Source organism: Artemia sp. Qi Xiang Cuo, chromosome 2, assembly GCF_049724085.1.
Source record: "Artemia sp. Qi Xiang Cuo chromosome 2, ASM4972408v1, whole genome shotgun sequence".
Taxonomy (NCBI): domain Eukaryota; kingdom Metazoa; phylum Arthropoda; class Branchiopoda; order Anostraca; family Artemiidae; genus Artemia; species Artemia sp. Qi Xiang Cuo.
The window spans coordinates 57178088-57196535 of NC_142795.1; the positions used below are offsets into that span (position 1 = coordinate 57178088).

General features: G+C 35.1%; 2 protein-coding genes across 2 annotated transcripts in view; one reads left to right on the forward strand and one right to left on the reverse strand.

Moving 5' to 3' along the window:
- Positions 1 to 18448, reverse strand: part of LOC148955415 (muscle-specific protein 20-like) — an 83714-nt gene that overhangs the window by 34215 nt on the left and 31051 nt on the right. The window lies entirely within an intron of this gene.
- Positions 2074 to 18025, forward strand: LOC148955416 (muscle-specific protein 20). The gene is made up of 5 exons (XM_089108184.1): positions 2074 to 2227; positions 5318 to 5517; positions 10831 to 10951; positions 13807 to 13923; positions 17833 to 18025. The coding sequence occupies exons 1-5, from the start codon at positions 2222 to 2224 to the stop codon at positions 17896 to 17898; spliced, it is 510 nt and encodes a 169-aa protein (XP_088964310.1). The 5' UTR covers positions 2074 to 2221; the 3' UTR covers positions 17899 to 18025.

An 18448-nucleotide genomic window follows, 5' to 3' on the forward strand; every position in this document is an offset into this window, starting at 1 on the left:
ACCGACGCAGGGACCTTGGTAGTCAAGAAGCGTCGCTTCTTGACTATCCGATTACTTCCTTACTCATGATTAACTAAAGAAAACAACTTTTTTTAACTGAAAGTAAGGAGCTACATAAAAACTTAAAACGAACAGAAATTATTCCGTATATGAAAGGGGCTGTCCCCTCCTCAACGCCTCGCTCTTTACGCTAAAGTTTTTTATTGTTTTAAAAAATAAAGTTGTGAGACAGAGTCAAGCTTCAGCGTAAAGAGCGAGGCGTTGAGGAGGGGACAGCCCCTTTCATATACGGAATAATTTCTGTTCGTTTTAAGTTTTAATGTCGCTCCTTACTTTCAGTTAAAAAAACTTGTTTTTTTAGTTAATTTCTGAAAGTTTTTGAATTAATGTAGCTTTGATTTTGGCTCACCGTACATGAATGTTTAAAACGAAATTCGCATATTAATTTTCCTTTTTTTTTGGCTAATTGGCTTTCTCGAAATTTTGTTCTGACGTAACCTACGAATTAACTTACGTAACGAATTTCTATATTCATATGGTTTTATTACGTATATTAGGGAGTTCGCTCCCTAGTCAATGCCTCGCTCTTTACGCTAAAGTTCTAATTTTGTTCGAATCACAAACCCCCAAATGACAAAGGCCGGTTAATTAGAATAGATAGCTCTTTTGAAAGTACTAAAAAACTTTAGCGTAAAGAGCGAGGTATTGACTGGAGGTGAACCCTCTCATATACGTAACGATTTCAACTTATTTTAAGTTTTAATGTTGCTCCTTATGTTCAGTTGAAAAAAAACTTGTTTTCTTATTAAATTTCTTATCAGTTTTTAAATAATGCTGGGAAATCTGACACCCCCTTCATGGAAATGTTCCTTCCCCCAAGGAAATATCCTCCATGAAAAGATCCTCCCCTGTAACCCCTACTCCGACCCCGACCCCCCACTAGAAAAAAATTCCTCCTGAAAACACCTATATACTTCCCAATAACCAATACTTATGTAAACAATGGGCAAAGTTTATAACTTGCAGCCCTTCCCCCGGGAACTGTGGGGGATTAAGTCATCCTCAAAGACATATTAATTAGGTTTTAGACTATGCTGAACAAAATGGCTATCTCAAAATTTTGATTGGGTGACCTCGGGAAAAAAATGAGCGTGGGAGGAGGCCAAGTTGCCCTCCAATTTTTTTGGCCACTTAAAAAGGGCACTAGAACTTTTAATTTCCTTTCGAATGAGCCCTCTCACGATATTTTAGAACTACTGGATCGATAAGATCACACCTAGGAAAAAAAACATACAAAAAAAAACAAATAAGCACGAATCCGTGATCTTTCTTCTGGCAAAAAAATGCAAAATTCCACATTTTTGCAGATAGGAGATCGAAACTTCTATAGTAGCGTTCTCTGATACGCTGAATCTGATGGTGTGATTTTCATTAGAGTTCTATGACTTTTAGGGGACCTTCAGATAGAAATCTGATTCTTCTGATGTATCTATTGGTATCAAAATTCCGTTTTTTAGAGTTTCGGTTACTATTGAGCCGGATCGCTCCTTACTTACGGTTCGTTACCACGAACTGTTTGATAATTATCTATGATTTTTTATTCATTTCGATCACCTCAGGGAAGAAAAGAAAAAGAGGAGACATAAAAGTTAGGCCCTAAAGTGCTAAAGTGTAATTTTCCTTGTTGTTTAAGAGTAAGACTGAAAGTCTCCATGTAAGGGCTTTCGACAATGGGGATTTCAATGGTGGGGTTTTTAATTTTACATGACGTCATCTGTAAGGATTTCAGGCTTCTTTACTCTAAATCCTTGAACATTTTTGATGATTACAAATTATTGTTTTACCTGTAAAGCCCATTTGTAATTATTATAATGTCTTCTTCTTTTTACGCTACTATGTGGTGTAGGTCACAATTTACTAGTTTTCAGCTACATCTGCAGCCATAATGTGCCAACAAGAAAACTCTTGAATACATAAAGTTCATTGCCGGTTAGCTATATATCAGAAATTAAGCGAATTTCTATTTTGGCGTAAGTTCATAAGTCGTCGCTTTCATCCTTGGCCAACATAATTAAGGACATCTTCCTCATGACATGACGTCCCGTGTATCCAGAGCCAATATCGTTTGACCAGCATTAGAAAGCTTTACAGTTTCTTTGGGGAAAGAACATATTTGTTTTTGAAAGGTGATAAACGCAAATATAGGATAGTCAGCCGAATCATGGTGGTATGTTTCTCTTCAAATTATGATTTTTCGATATCAAAACAATCCCTAAGGGAGGGGGAGGGGCACAGAGGAATTGCATTAGTTACTGTTATTTTTTGACAATTTTATTATTATTATTATTTGAAATGTTTTACTTTTGGATAATGTACAAATCGAAGTTATGTAAAAATTAAAATCTTACCAAATAATGGCAAACAGGGCCAAGACCAAATTTTAGTCAAACTAGCGGACAACATCAAAATTAGGTTTGACCATCACAATTTACAAAATTAGCTTTTTTGCAAATTAGTAATTTTTGCAAATAAGAAATAATTACAAAGTGATCAAAAGTGCCAAAATCGCGGGGAAGGAAATTTCTGGGAGCGAACTTTCCAGGGGAAATTTTAAACTGGGGGGATTTGACAGAATTCCTATGCAAAATTATTTTTATTTGTCTTGCTTTCTCTTTGGCAACTCAATTTTGCATGCGGAGATGTTCCGGGGAAAATTTTCAGTTGCTTTGAATTTCCGGGAATAAATTTCCAAGGAAGGGGGGATTTTCGAAGTGATCGAAAAACCGATTAGTAATTAAAATCTTTTTCAAGTGAAAGTATACTAAGAATAATTTTTCAGGCTGAATCTCCCACAAGAGATTTTACTGAAGAAGGGGGAATTTTTAGCGAGGATAGAATTGTCTGGAGGGAATTATACGGGGCCGGGTGTATTTTACTTAGGAGGAACTTTCCACGGAAGAGTTTCCCGTGAGACGAGAAAATGGTGTAAGTCTAGGAGCAGTAGAGTACACAAGGAAACATGTTAAGAAAACAATTCTACTTGATAATCTGCATATTAATCCTAGTTAATATATTTTGCAGGGGGAGAATCTTTATCTTCACTTCTTTCACTGTTGTACAACTTTTTTTAAACAAAATTCTGAAAAATAAACATGAATTCGACTGCATTTTCCGTTTTCAAATAATCTAAATTCGTAGTTTTCAGTAGTATTCAGTAGTAATTTCGTAGTAGACACCATCACTACCACCTACTAAAAACATATCGATAGACAAATACTGATAATTTAAGTTAAGTAAGGTCAGGTTAGATTAGGTAGATGGCACATGGGCGTCTGTTTATAAAGGATTTTCAAAACTTAGAGAATAGAAACAAATATTTAAAATGTGACAGAAAAACAGGAAATATAAGGAAAGAAGTGAAGATAAAGGTTCTCCCCCTGCAAAATATGTTAAATAGGATTATTCTGCATATTATGAAGAAAGAATTGTTTTCTTTACATGTTTCCTTATGTACTGGACTGCTCCTAGACATACACCGATATAATTTTTCATGGAGGATCAGCCAGATTTACCAGCTTCATTTAAAATACGATCAGAAGTTAAATGAAAAAACAGGCTGAAACTAAGGAGCAACATTAAAACTCAAAACGAACAAAAATTATTCTGTATATGAAGGGCCCCCTCTTAATACATTACTCTGTACGCTGAAGTTTGACTGTTTGTCCCAATTTTTAAAAAACGACTCCTGAAATACAAAGGCCGTTTAATTAGAATAGGAAGCTTTTTTAAAAGTGCTAAAAACATAGCGTGAAGAGCAAGGTATTGAAGAGGGGGCAATCACTTCATATATGGAATAATTTCTGTTAGTTTTGAGTTTTAATGTTGCTCTTTACTTTCAGTTGAAGAAACTTGTTTTTTTTAATTTAATTTCAAAGAAATCTTTCAAAGGATCATTTTGGTGATTAAACAAAAAACAACATTTTTTACTGAAAGTAAGAAGCAACGTTAAAGCCTAAAACCAACAGAAATTATTCCCTATATGAGGGGGGATACCCCCTTGTCAATCCCTTGCTTGTTGTGCTAAAGTCTTAAAGTTGTTTAAAATACTTCTCATTCAAATTCAACGGCCCTTGTTTGAGCAGCCTTTCTTAAAGAATTGAGACAAAAAGTCAAACTTTAACGTAAAAAGCTAGGTTTGAGGAAGGGGAGGCCCCCTCATATAGACAATAACTACTGTCCATTTTAAGTTTTGATATTCTTCCTTACTTGTTTCTTTTAAATTTAATTTCTGACCGTTCCTTTAAATCATGCCAAGAAATACTCTTCCACTCCACGCGTGTAAAATTTTTTCTGGAAAATTACCCCTAGAAACTTTCCTCCACACGAAAAATTTTTCCCGTGGATAATCCCCCGTCCCAAAGAAAAATAGGATTTTTTTCCAATAACTAACACTATATGTAAATAATGGACAAATTGTAAAACTTACAGCCCCTTTCCCCAGGGGCTGTGGGGCTCATGTTATCCCCGAAGGTATAGCTGATAGACTTTTTAACTACTGTATACTGAATCAAATGCCTATCTCAAAATTTGATCGGTTGTCTTTGGGGAAAGAAGGGGCGTTTGAGGGGGAGGGTAGTTGTCCTTCTATCTTTTTGACAACTTAGAAAGGGCACTGAAAATTTTGATTTTCATTCCATTGAGCTATCTCCCGATCTTCTATTATCATTGGTTCGATACGGTCAACCCTAGGGGGAAAAAGAAATAGATAAACAGGCATCCGTGATCTTTCTTCGGCCCAAAAAAAAAATACAAAATTGCCTATTTTGTAGATGGGAGCTTGAAACATCTGCACCAAGGTTCTCTGGTATCCTGAATCTGAATGTGTGATTTTCGTTAAGATTGCTTGACTTTTTGGGGGTATCACTCCATTTTTTTAAATTAAGCAAATTTTCATGCTTTTGATGGGTAACATTCAACATAAGGATTTTTATATATTTGGAATCGGGATTAAAAGCTAATTCTATTGATATATAAACTGAATCAAAATTCCGTTTTTTACTATTTTGGTTACTTAAAGCCGAGTCGTTCCTTATTTCTACGGCGGGTTTGTTCGAATCCCCATAAAATAATCTGTAGATTTTGGGATGATTCTGGTAATAACCTCTTATTTTTTGGGTAGGGATGGCTTGAAATTTTTGCTTAAGGACATTCTCTTCACCATATTTCCATTGATCCATACATTAAGAGGATTGCTTACATTAAGCCATGTTTGAAGTTCTAAAAGATAAAACAAGGAATTAAGGCTGAGAATTTTCAGGGAAGAAACAAACAACAAGAGACGGAGGTTTTACAATGGATTCAAGAAGTCATTGGAGAAAAACTACCAGCAGGACCCTACGAAGATGTGCTAAAAGACGGTGTTGTTTTATGTAAACTCATTAACAAGTTGGCACCCGGCTCTGTTACGAAAATACAAACATCTGGAGGCAGTTTTAAATTAATGGAAAACATCCAAAGGCAAGTCTTGCATATTTCATCTTTTTTTAGGTGATAAAATATCAATAGTGCTAAGATTGTAGTCAATCCTAGCAAAACTGAGCATAGAGACAGAATTTCATTTGTTGTGAAGTTTGAAGAACACGGGCTACAGATCGCTTGTCAAATTTAGGAGCAGTTAAAAAAAAAGTCTATTCATGGCACTGCCATTGATAAAAGAATTTACAACATTATCCCACAGCGGACTTCAGTAAATTCAGGTACTTCAGTGTAAGATTTATGTGTCGCCCTCTTTTTCGGATCAGAACATTTTGGTCGCCCTATAAACTATGGATTGAAAGGATTTACGATCGCAGTAGAACGAGAAACAATTGAATATCTGTAATTTTTTTTTTCATAGTCCTCATATAATACTGCATAGGATTTTAGCTTATCAAACAGTTCGTGGTAACGAACTGTAAGTAAGGAGCGACCCGGCTCAATGGTAACCGAAACTCTAGAAAACGGGTTTTTGATACCAATAGATATATAAAAAGAATCATATTTCAATGCTGAATTCAAATATATAATTTTTATCAAGTTTAGTCCTACCCATCAAAAGTTAAGCTCCTGAGAAAATTTGGCTGATTTTCGAAAAAAAGGGAAATACCCCTTAAAAGTTATAGAACTTTAATGAAAATCACATCATCATATTCAGCGTATCAGAGAACCCTATTGTAGAGGTTTCAAGCTCCTATTTACAAGAATGTGGAATTTTGCATTTTTTGCCAGAAGAAAGATCACGGAAGCGGGTTTATTTGTTTTTTTATTTTTTTGTTTTTTTTCTCCAGGGGTGATCGTATCGACCCAGTGGTCCTAGAATATCTTGGGAGGACTCATTCGAATAAAAATTAAAAGTTCTAGTGCCCTTTTTAAGTTAACAAAAAAATTGGAGGGCACCTAGGCCCCCTCCCATGCTCATTTTTTTCCCAAAGTCACCCGATCAAAATTTTGAGATAGTCATTTTGTTCAGCATGGTCGAAAATATGATAAATGTGTCTTTTATGATGACTTAATCCCCCGAAGTCCCCAGGGGGAGGGCTAAAAGTTATGAACTTTACCCAATGTTAACATATAGGCCTAGTATTGGTTATTGGGACGTATACAGAAGTTTTCAGGAGGGTTTTTTTTCGGGTTGGGGGTGGGATGGGTGGGTCAGGGGTTATTTTGGAGGATCTGTCCATGAATGAAGTTTTCATGGGGGAAGGGAAATTACCATGAAGGGGGTGCCGGACTTTCCAGCATTATTTAGTGGTTATTGGGAAATATAAAGACATTTTCAGGAAGGATTTTTTTATGGAGGGGGGGGGGCTAGAGGAGGGGGTTACTCTGGAGAATATTTCCGTGGAGGATGTTTCTTTGGGGTAAGGGATATTTCTATGAAGAGGGCGCCGGATGTCCAAGCATTATTTAAAAAACGATCAGAAATTAAATGAAAAAAAACAAGTTTTTTCAACTGAAAGTAAGAAGCAACATTAGAGCTTAAAACGAACAGAAATTATTACGTATATGAGGGGGTTCTCCCCCAATTCAATATCTTGCTCTTTACGCTACATTTTTTTTAGTGGTTTCAAAAGAGCTATCTATTCTAATTAAACTGCCTTTGTGATTCAGGGGTTTGTGAATCAAAATTTTTTTTTACTTTTAACGTAAAAAGCGTGGTATTGACTAAGGGGAGAACCCCCTCATATACGTAATAACATATACGTAATAAAAAAAAACAATAAAAAAACAAGAGATACGGCTCAATAGTAATCGAAACTTTTAAAAACGGAATTTTGATGTCAATAAATGTATCAAAAGAATGTGTTTATAATGCTGATTCTAAATATATAAATTTTATTAAGTTTAGTATTACTCATCAAAGGCTACGAGCCTGAGAAAATTTACCCGATTTTTTAAAGAGGGAGGAAACATCCCATGCAAGTGAAAGAATTTTAATGAAAATCACACCATCAGATTCAGCGTATCAGAAAACCGTATTACATAGGTTTCAAGGTCATATCTGCAAAAATCTGCAACTTTGTATTTTTTGCCAGAAGAAAAATATACGAATATAGAAGTTAGTTACGTAAGTTAATTTGTAAAGACATCCATTTAGCAAAAGAAAAGTAAAATTTTTATGCAAATTCTCTTTACTTATTCAATGACGGTTAGCCAAAATAAAAGCTGCATTAACTAAAAAACAATCAGAAATTAAATAAAAAAAAACAAGTTTTTTAAACTTAAATTAAGGAGCGACATTAAAACTGAAAACGAACAGAAATTATTCCGTATATGAAAGGGGCTGTCCCCTCCTCAACGCATCGCTCTTTACGCTAAAGTTTGACTCTGTCTCACAACTTTATTTTTTAAAACAATAAAAAACTTTAGTGTAAAGAGCGAGGCGTTGAGGAGGGGACAGCCCCTTTCATATAAGGAATAATTACTGTTCGTTTTAAGTTTTAATGTCGCTCCTTACTTTCAGTTTAAAAAACTTGTTTTTTTTTATTTAATAGTACCAGGAACAAATCCGGTGAGCATGTTTGTAATTTTGTTTGGTACTTGTTAAGAATTTAGTAAACACGCGAGAAGAACCGCAGCGAAATCTCAAAGATGCTTTATGAAAAACAGGTTTCCGCTGCATAGTGAGGTATTGCTCACTTCGTGAAAAAGATTTAAACTTTAGTTTTTGGGGGTTAAAGGGAAAAAAAGGTACCTAGGTTAGGTTAGGTTAGTTTAGATTACGTATTTAATATATAATATCCTTTACCCCCATCTCCCCCCTAATGTGCAAATATATAGCCCAAATTTGTTCCTAAACTATTACGGTATATTTTCTTCCTATTTTGTTTTATTTCATTAGCATTAACGAAACTTCACTTATCGTGTGTTTACTGGATTCTTAACAAGTAGCTTTTGTTTTCTTTAAATACTACCAATAGAGCATGTCAAACAACAAGTGTAAAAAAGAAAAAGCAATTGTAGTGTATATTTTCTTCTGCGGGTCGCAAACGATTTGACTGTGAAGTTATATGGCCGAAGGTACCGGTTGTGCAACACCACGATTGTTTTTAGACCTGAAGATTAATGATTGGCTGGGGTTTCTCGACATGTACAATTATACAGGGAAAAATAGTCCTAGTTTCTAAAGGCCTTAAGGGATTTTTTCGTCCTGTGGCATTAACTCAATAAACATAGCCTAGGTCCCAAAGCGCTGCAAACACTTGAAATAACTATTACATCCACTAGCATTAACATTTGACGGCTGATTATGCTTCGAATTGTCATTAATGGGCAGCAAATTTAACTTGGAGTTTAGCAACATTTATTCGTGAAACCAAATCCGATAAATATCAGATCGAATTTTCCTGTTTTTATCATAAATTATCTGATATTTAACAAAAAGACATACATACTTCAAAAGGACAGCGAAAATAAGGTTTTCAACCTTTTTGCAGAAGCAATTTATTGTGTTCAGGCGTTTAAACAAAACAAAAAAAGTAAAAACTAAAATGTGTACCTGAAAATTTTGGCCGTATGCTTGCATAATATAATGGTTGCAGCAAAAGCTACAACCAAGTAAAATGCTAACCACAGTCCATATTAACCAAAAGTTTAAATTTGTCTTTTTTTAATACCTGTTTAGTGAAAAAAAAGTGTCCTTTGTAGCTGATTCAGCGATACTAACTTTTATTTTGATTGTAATTCACAAGAATTTTGAAAAAGAGCCTGAACAAGAAAAATCGTTTTTTTGATGGGTAGCACTGATGTGTCTTCTTTTTTTCCTTTTTTTTTTCTTCGCAGCTCACGGGCTACTAGAGTATCATAGATCTTTTCAAGGGATCATTTAAAAGCTTGTTGCATATCTAACCGTTTTTTATAAATCAAAGTTGATAACATCATTTAAAAAAGGCTGCACCGAACAAGTAAAATCTGTGTGTCATTTCCGATATGGAAAGGCTGGTACTGGAACAGCATAAATAGCTGTTTAATGAATTATGTAAAAGTTAGTTTTTATAGCTATACGCTTTTTTATAAAATCGACTAGATAACGATAGCACAAAGGGCTATGTGGCACCAAAAAGTGCACTTTGGGTGTCATTTCTAGAATGGAAAGGCTGGGATGAATGAAAAGGGTACTATCATAATCTCAAAGGTTGAAAACACTAATCCACAGGTTTATAATCCTCCTTCTTCTATTTCCCCCACCTAGCCTGCTTAATATTATCCCTAAATCGTCTACTGACTAAAAGAACTAGAAGGCCATTACAACATGATAGAGAGCTGTTTAAAGGCTCATTTAAAAGCTAAGTTTTTATATCTAATCAGTTTTTTTAAAGTCCACTTGATAACGCCATCATGAAATTTTTAAAATATTGACGGCAAAAACTAGGGGGCATGGGCAGCCCCTTCCCTTCAATTGCCGCCAATAGAACTAGAACCCATCCAACATGTAAAGAAATGTTTAAAAGTCGAATTCAAAATTACTACATCATTTTAGCATACTTTTGTAGATTTAAATTTGAAAAGAGCATTAAAAAGCCGCATCCTGCACTGATAAAATGTTTTCTGTCGAAAACATTTCGGTATCAACAACGGGCTTTGGCCTGGTAAACAAATTGGCTCGTGATACTCCCCTACATTTTTAGAATTCTAAAAAACTAGTGCTCTACTCAAAACAAAGTTCTTGATTTTTTTTTTCTAGAAAGAGTTAAAATCGTATCGTAACAATTATTAATTTTATGGGTGGGAAAAGACTATTGAGAGCTTTAAGAATTATTCTTTCATTTTTTCTTGTTCATTCAAGGATTTTTCATTTTCTACTCCTGTTTTGTTGCGTTGGTTTTGTGTTTCAATAAACATCTAGTTTTTCAGAATTCTGGAGAATTTTCCACCTATATACAATTTTTCTGTCTCTCACTTCCACTCTCTTTCTTTTTTCTTTTGTTGAATAAAGAAAGTATTAGCTGGATTTTCTCTACGTTATTACTTTAACTGGCCCAAAACATAATACGGTACAATACTTAAAGCAAAAGATTCATGTTCTTCCTCGTAACAGGTATTTATGAAGCAAAAAAAAGAAGAAAATAGTTGGATGTGTCCAGGATTCCTTTTGGTATAATCATATTCATTAAATGTCTAAAAACGCTACCGTAAGACATTTGACAATTTTCCCATCCTCAATGTCAAATAGATGGAATAAAAATTATTTCCAATAAAATCGTTCAATCCCTAATCAACAGCTCGAGTTTATATTCTGTTAAAAAAAAACTTTGTGCTCAAATTATCTTGACGCACCACATTGTGTTCCAGATTTCAAGCCGCCGTGAAGAAATATGGAGTTCCAGAAGAAGAAATATTCCAGACAGCTGATTTATTTGAGAGACGAAACATTCCTCAAGTTACCCTGTCTCTTTACGCCCTTGGCAGAATTGTAAGCTTTCCATTTCTAGCATTACTAATCAAAACTATATGATATGCACTATTGATTACATCTTATCAGGAGTTTTTTACTGAGAAAACAGATTTAATACTTTTTGAACGTTTACTAAAAAGCTCAAACTGGCGCCTCAATTAGACAAATTCAAATTATTGGTATCTTAACCTATTGGTATATAAACAATTGATGGGATGGTTGAATTGAATTGAAGGGGGTTGAGTCACATTGCGCTCAGATAAACCGGGGTTGAATTAAACAGTGGTTGAGTGGTATGTAACTCAAATTGAGTCACATGAGGTTCAACTGATGTAGGCTGCGTTAAATAAGGATTGAGGGAAGTCATCAAAGAACAGCTGCCATCACATTGATATTATAGCATATAACATTTGGTACCTTTCCTCGTTGCCCCATAAGTCAGCCAGGGCCCATCTATCATTAAAATCAAGTCTTTGAATTAAGTGAATGAAAAAAGGCGGCATGTTTTAAGGCGTCCTTGAAGGACAATAACTAAAGAAAGAAAGTTTTTTCAGCTCAAAGTACCGAGCATCATTAAAACTGTAAAAAAAACAGCAATTACTTCGTATGAGGGGGACTGCCCCTCCCTCAACCCTACCTTATGCTAAAGTCTCAAAATTCTTTAAAAATACTCCATTCAAATTCAACGGCCCTTGTGCTGTTGAGCGATCTTTCTTAAAAAAACAAGTAAACACGAATTTGTCATCTTTCTTCCGGTAAAAAACTCGAAATTCTTTATTTTTGCTTGTCCACATTATTTAGACAGGAGCTTGGAACCTCTACAGTAGGATTCTCTGATACGCTGCATCTGATGGCGTGGTTTTCATAAAGAATCTTTTACTTTTAGGGGGTGTTATTCCTCTTTTTCAAAAATCAGGCAAATTTTCTCGGGCTCCTAGCTTTTGATGAGTAACATTAAACTTAAATAATGTTATATATTTTGAATCACCCTAAAAAGCCAATTCTTCCAACGTATCTACTGTTATTAAAATGCTGTTTTTTAGAGTTTTGGCTACTATTGGGCCGAGTCGCTCCTTACTTACAGTTCGTTAACATGAACTGTTTGATCTAAATAAATAGTTGGCATAAACTTTCCAAGTCTTGCTTTTTTAGCAGAATTAATCAAAAAAACTTTTTGCACAAAATAAGTTTTTCAAAAAAATAAAAATAAAGAACTCCATTAAACCGAAAATAAAAAAAAATATATCCAAATAATCTACCAAGCATACAACTACCACAAAACAGTATCAATAAATAAATGAAACCCAAAACAAACAGAAATTTAAAAAAGTTAAACTCAAAACGAGTAGAAATTGATATGAGTAGGGTTCTAAACCCCTTTGCTTTCTAAAAGCCAGAATATAGTTTGTACTTTATTGAAAAAATTCAAATGAATTTACTGAAGAGAATGTGCATTGTCGATTTAGTATACATATGTTTATATTTGTTCATTAAAGTCTAAGTTAATTTTTTATTTCTTAAAGTTATAAAAGAGAAAACAATTTAAAAGAATTTTTTCAGTAAAGACATTCATTTTCTTCAACTACGTTGAACAAAATGAATATCTCAAAACTTTGATTGGACGTGTTTGGGGAAATGGTGGGGGTGAGAAGGGGGTTAGTTGCCTTTCAATCACTTTCGACTATTAAAAAGGGCACTAGCAATTTCAATTTCCAATCGAATGAACCATGTTTGAAGTTTCTATGACAACTTTTTCTATTAAAACCTTATATGCACCCAGCGCATAACTTACAAACTTTGCCCTGAGGTCTGTCGGAGGGGGGGGGTGTCATCCTCAAAGACCTAATTTCCAAAACTTTCAACTACGTTGAACAAAATGGCTATCTAAAAATTTTGATTGGAAGTGTTTGAGGAAAAGCTGGGCATGAGAGGGGGGTTAGTTGCCCTCCAATCACTTTCGACTATTAAAAGGACACTAGCTCTTTGAAGTTCCAATCGAATGAGCCCTTTTTCAAGTTTCTACGACAAAGCTTTCAATAAAAAATTTATATGCTCCCAAGGCATAACTTATAACCCTTTCCTGAGGGCTCTAAGGGGCTCTATCATCCTCAAAGACGTAATTTCCAGAACTTTCAACTACGTTGAATAAAATGGCTCTCAAAATTTTGATTGGATGTGTTTGGTTAAATGGTGGGCGTGAGAGGGGTGTTAGTTGCCTTCCAATCAGTTTTAACTATTAAAAAGGGTACTAGCCATTTCAATTTCCAATCGAACGAGCCCTTTTTGAAGTTTCTACGACAACACTTTCAATAAAAATCCTATATCCCCCTGGGTATGACTTGTAATCATTGCCCTGAGGGCTGGGGGGGGGTTGTAATCCTCAAAGACCTAATTTCCAGAACTTTCAATTACGTTGAACAAAATGGCTATCTCAAAATTTTGATTGGATGTGTTTGGGGAAAATTTGGGCGTGAGAGGGGGGGTTAGTTGCCCTTCAATCACTTTCGACTATTAAAAAGGGCACTAACCCTTTGAATTTCCAATCGGATGAGCCATTTTTGAAATTTCTACGATAAAGCTTTCTAAAAAAAACTTATATGCCCCCAGGGCATAACTTTTAACCCTTACCCTGAGGGCTATGGGGGGAGTGTCCTCCTCAAAAACATAATTTCTATTTTGAAATCACCTACGTTGAACAAAATGGCTATCTCAAAATTTTGATTGAATGTGTTTTGGGGAAATGGTGGGCGTGAAAGGGGTGTTAGTTGCCTTCCAATCACTTTCGACAATTAAAAAGGGCACTAGCCATTGCAACTTCCGGAAAACTGAGCTAGAAATCTATCTTAAATAAAATTTCTTATTTGCATTTTTAGACCCAAAAGCATCCAGAATATACTGGCCCGACATTAGGACCAAAAATGGCAGAGAAAGTTGAAAGAACTTTCACAGAAGAACAACTGCGAGCGTCCGAAGGGCACTTATCCTTACAAGTGAGTATAATTGACGGTCTTTTGATTCACCATTAGGACTAGAAAAGTTCTCGAGATAGGCCTGTTTTCCCATTATTTGGAGTAGAAGAGCAGTAAACTGTAGATATTATTTTGCTTATTTTTAATTCCTAGAGGGATGGGATAGAACAAATAGTAATATCTAAGTGATTATAAATATTACAAAATAATCCAAAATTTATGTGACCACAGGCAAAATACTGGATACTATTTTAGGATTTATATTTCTGTTATACGCAAGTCAAAATGTGAATATTTCTAATATGCTTTAAAGTAAAAATTCAATCAAACAAAAAAAAGTTTATCATATGAAGAGAGTAGTTACAGAGAAAACATTCAGCTCATTAATTGAAACAAAATTGAGTTAAAAGTATCAAAGCCAATTCTAAGTTATTTCTCAGCTTAAGTTCTTATTTCACTCCTAACTTGTAAGAATCAATTTGGTATCTAAACTTAATTTATGTTGTTTTTTTTTTTCATGTAAACATTGTTATTTGTTTTTCTCGTAAACGAATATGCAAAACCCTACACTTTTAACGCTAAATTGTCTTCACTGATTTACTGGAAATGAGAAATATTTGCAATGTTACTTTTTAACGTTCAATAGGAAATACTGCACAATATAAATCCATATAAAAGGGAGTCTTTGATCTTGTGGCGTAATCATCTGATCAACATTACTTTGATTTAGTTGACCATGTACATGTTATCAGATCCACCTCAAAGTTACAGGATAAGAAACACACTTAAGAAAAAATGTTCCCTTTAATTAGAATTGAAGCTATATTTTCGCAATTCTGCAAAGCAGACAAGCCATGGCTTAACTGACAGCACTGTTTAAAGTAGTTGGAAATACGAGGCGTGTTTTTTAAGTAAGGTCCGTTTGAACATTAGTACCCAACGAAAGATTATTTCAAAAAATTAAATTTATTTTCAGAAACTACACATTTTACTCTATTTAACAGCATAGTTGCCAAGTTTTTTCAAACACTTATCATGCATCTCAACTAATGTTAAAGTAACCTCTGTATAAAAACTTCCCGCTTGCTCTGATAACCAAGAATTCACTTCTCTTTTTACGTCGTCATCATCAATGTAACGGTTGCCACCGAGGTACTGTGTGAGGTGGAGAAGCGGATAGTAATCACTCGGCGCAAGATCAGGACTGTATAGTGGGTGTTCTAAAACTTCCCAGTCAAAACTGTCGAACAAATTGCGGGTCTAACAAGCAGTCTGAGATCTTGCATTGTCACGAAGAAGGACCCTCCCTTTTTTCTTTACGAAGAAGGATCTTCCCTTTGTCAGCATGCCAAGTTTGTTTTTGTTTTGTTTTTTAATCGCTCTGCGATGCTTTCTGAGGGTTAGACAGCATGCTTCTGCATTGATAGTGGTTCCTCGTTGCATGAAGTCGACCGAAAAACACCATGCTTTTTCCAAAACACTGACGCCATGATTTTGAGCTGGGAGAGAGTCTGTTCGACCTTCAAATTTTCAAGGGTGTGTATGTGTTTCCATTCCATGTTCTGTTGCCCCGTTTTGGGCACCATATGCAAAATCCATGTTTTGTCTCCAGTTCAACCGGTTGCCACCTCAGTGGCAACCGTTACAATGATGAACACGACGTAAAAACGGTAGTAAACTCATGGTTATTGGAGCCGGCGGCAAGTTCTAACGTAGAGTTTACTTTAAAATTAGTTGGGAGGTATGATCAATGTTTGAAAAAACTTGGTAAGTATGCTGACAAATAGAGTAACGTATGTACTTTCTGAAAATAAATATACTTTTCTGAAATAACCTTTCGTTGTGTACTTATGTTCAGACGGACCTTACTTAAAAAACACGCCTCGTAGTTTATTTTTCCCAGTTTTAATGAGATTGTTACGATAATCAACAGCAGTGTAATTTTTAGATATTTCATCATTCGATGCTACATACCATCATTTATATTTCATCATTCGATGCTACATACCATCATTTATATTTCATCATTCGATGCTACATACCAGAAATGTCAGTAGGGAAGGAATTTAAAATTATCCAGCTTTCAAAGTAATTCGATACAGCTACAAAAACGAACAAAGTTGAAAAATACTCCCCTTTCAAAGAACAAGGTAGGAGTCAGAAAACTTATTACGCTGCTTTCAAATCCATTCTTCTCTTTCTGTTTAAAAACAACCTGACAAAGTTTGTAAACTCTAACCTTTTCCCGAAATTCCAGAAAATAATTTCCAAAGCAATGAAAGATGGCAGATTGTGAATTCTCCTTTAGGAGCACATAAAATAAGACAAGAAACAAAATTAAGAAAACATGCAACAATTGTGGGCTACTATTCCTCTGGTGACAAAGAAGATTGATGTCTACTTTGCAATATGAAGCCCGGGGTTCAATCCTAGCTGCCGCGCGGCCGACAGAAGGACGTTTGTAGTCAAGGAGCGCCGTTAATCCATAGACTAGATAGCTACAGTATTTTGAATTCAAATCCACCTAACTAAATAAAGGCATGAAATAAACGTGACTGCATACCAGCATACTAGACTGAAAAAGAAAACTCTTCTATTCAGTAGTGTGCTTCGATTAACCCAGCTTCGATAGTCATACTTAAAAAAGGACAAATCCTCTAGAAAAGGAAAGACAACCATCGTTGCAGCAATAGCTGGAAAATAGTAAAGAGTGAGCCAAAGCCTATACTCACTGAAAACCAAAAAATATATTTTTACATAAACTTTCACATAAGAAAAATTGTCGCTTAACAATTATTCAGGAATGGTAACGATTTTCCATCTTAAACTTCAAAATAGAATAAAATGACCAAAACCCATTTAAGAGAGTTTTGAAAAAGAGCTTCAAAACATTTGAAAGCTTCGAATTATGTTATAGATCGGAACAAAAAGTTTACCATTGGAATTATTATGGTGAAAAAAATGGGCATAATGAATCAATGTAACCCGATCTTTGCTGTCTTAATTAACGCCCCCTCTGCCGCATAAATTCTAATTGAGGTGTCTGCACGGCTTGAAATTTAAAGTAGATCAGCGTAAACAAAAAAACTTTTTAAAGCTAAGAACGGATATAACCACATTTTTCTTCCAGAACTTAAAATCCTCTTAAGATCCCGTTGGTTCAGTCTTGTGCACAGAGGTCCACCAAACCCAGATGGTTATGACTTTAATTTTCAAGGCGATTCGATAGATGAAATTGAAGGCCCGTTTTTTTAGGGGGGGGGATGCTGAGCTATTTAGTATTTTAGTCTGGAATCATCCAAAGTATTCAACGTCAAGCAACTGTACTGAACAAAAGTAATGCAAGGTCTAGCTGATCAAAAAAGGAAATTACTGACTAATTTTCAGGTGAAACAATTTTTTGAAGTTTTTTTTTGCCTACGTATCAGTGTCCCTCGGCTTAATAGCTTAAAGATATAAGAGAACATAAAAATGCTTACGACTATGCAGGATAGGTAATATTCACACAGCATAAATATTAATTGCACGACCAACCGTAGCCTTTCGACATAAAATGGCAAGTAAGCAGCTGACCCAATCAGAAACGACATCGATTTACATCTCCTTTTGAGAAAGTTTAGTGACAAACCAATCAATTGACTCTTCCAAGGGCGTATCCAGGCTTTTTGGTCGAGGGAGGGGGTACAGAAAACTTTACAAAACGCTTCAAAACTTGTTTATAGGCATTTCGTTACTTTTTTACGAGTCGGACACAAATTTTGGGAGGAGGGGTGGTGGTAAGCCCAATAGCCCTCCCCCCTGGATACGTCCTTGGAATAATATCTTAGTGTATCCGCAAATAAATTCCTAAATGTAGGATGGCGATCCTAGACTGATAAAAGCTATAAACCTTTAAAGTTTAATAACTTAAAGCTAAACTTTTTTGTTTAGGCTGGATACAACAAAGGAGCATCTCAGTCTGGTCTTGGTGGTTTTGGCAACACACGGCATATGTAAATGCTCGAAGTGCTTCTTGTTTGTTTCATCTCGTTTTCTTTCCACTCACATATTTTTCTAATTTTTCGTTGTCTGTTTGACAATTAATTCAATAAAGTTTAATCGATTTATGACCTGCTACAAATGTTAAAGAAATTACAGATTAAAAACAGTCAGACAATAATTAATTTAGCGGAGGCCATCTCTTTTTTCTCCTCAAAATGAAACTTTCTCTGCCACGAATAATTAAGCTCGCTTCCTTTGAAAATGGACTTGTGCCAAGGGGGTGCGGCTAGGAAGTTCATTATAGTTGCTAGAAGACAATATGTGTCAGATATTTTGGCACAAGAAGAGAGAATCGGACCTATCACTCATCATAAGCAAATGTTATAGGAATTTATCCAATTATTATTCATTTCAAATAACATACAATTTGGGTTACGAATGTAACATTTGGGTTACATTCGAAATTACAGTATACGAGTCAAGAATCAGTAACCCTTGGGATGCCTCTATTTGCACGGTTTCCTTCCGTTTCTGTTGCTCAGATTGGATTGCTGAAAAATATTTA

Coding starts and splice junctions, on each gene's coding strand:
- LOC148955416 (XM_089108184.1), top strand. Junction 5,518..10,830: donor TTAATGGAAAACATCCAAAG/GCAAGTCTTGCA, acceptor ATTGTGTTCCAG/ATTTCAAGCCGCCGTGAAGA. Junction 13,924..17,832: donor AAGGGCACTTATCCTTACAA/GTGAGTATAATT, acceptor TTTTTTGTTTAG/GCTGGATACAACAAAGGAGC.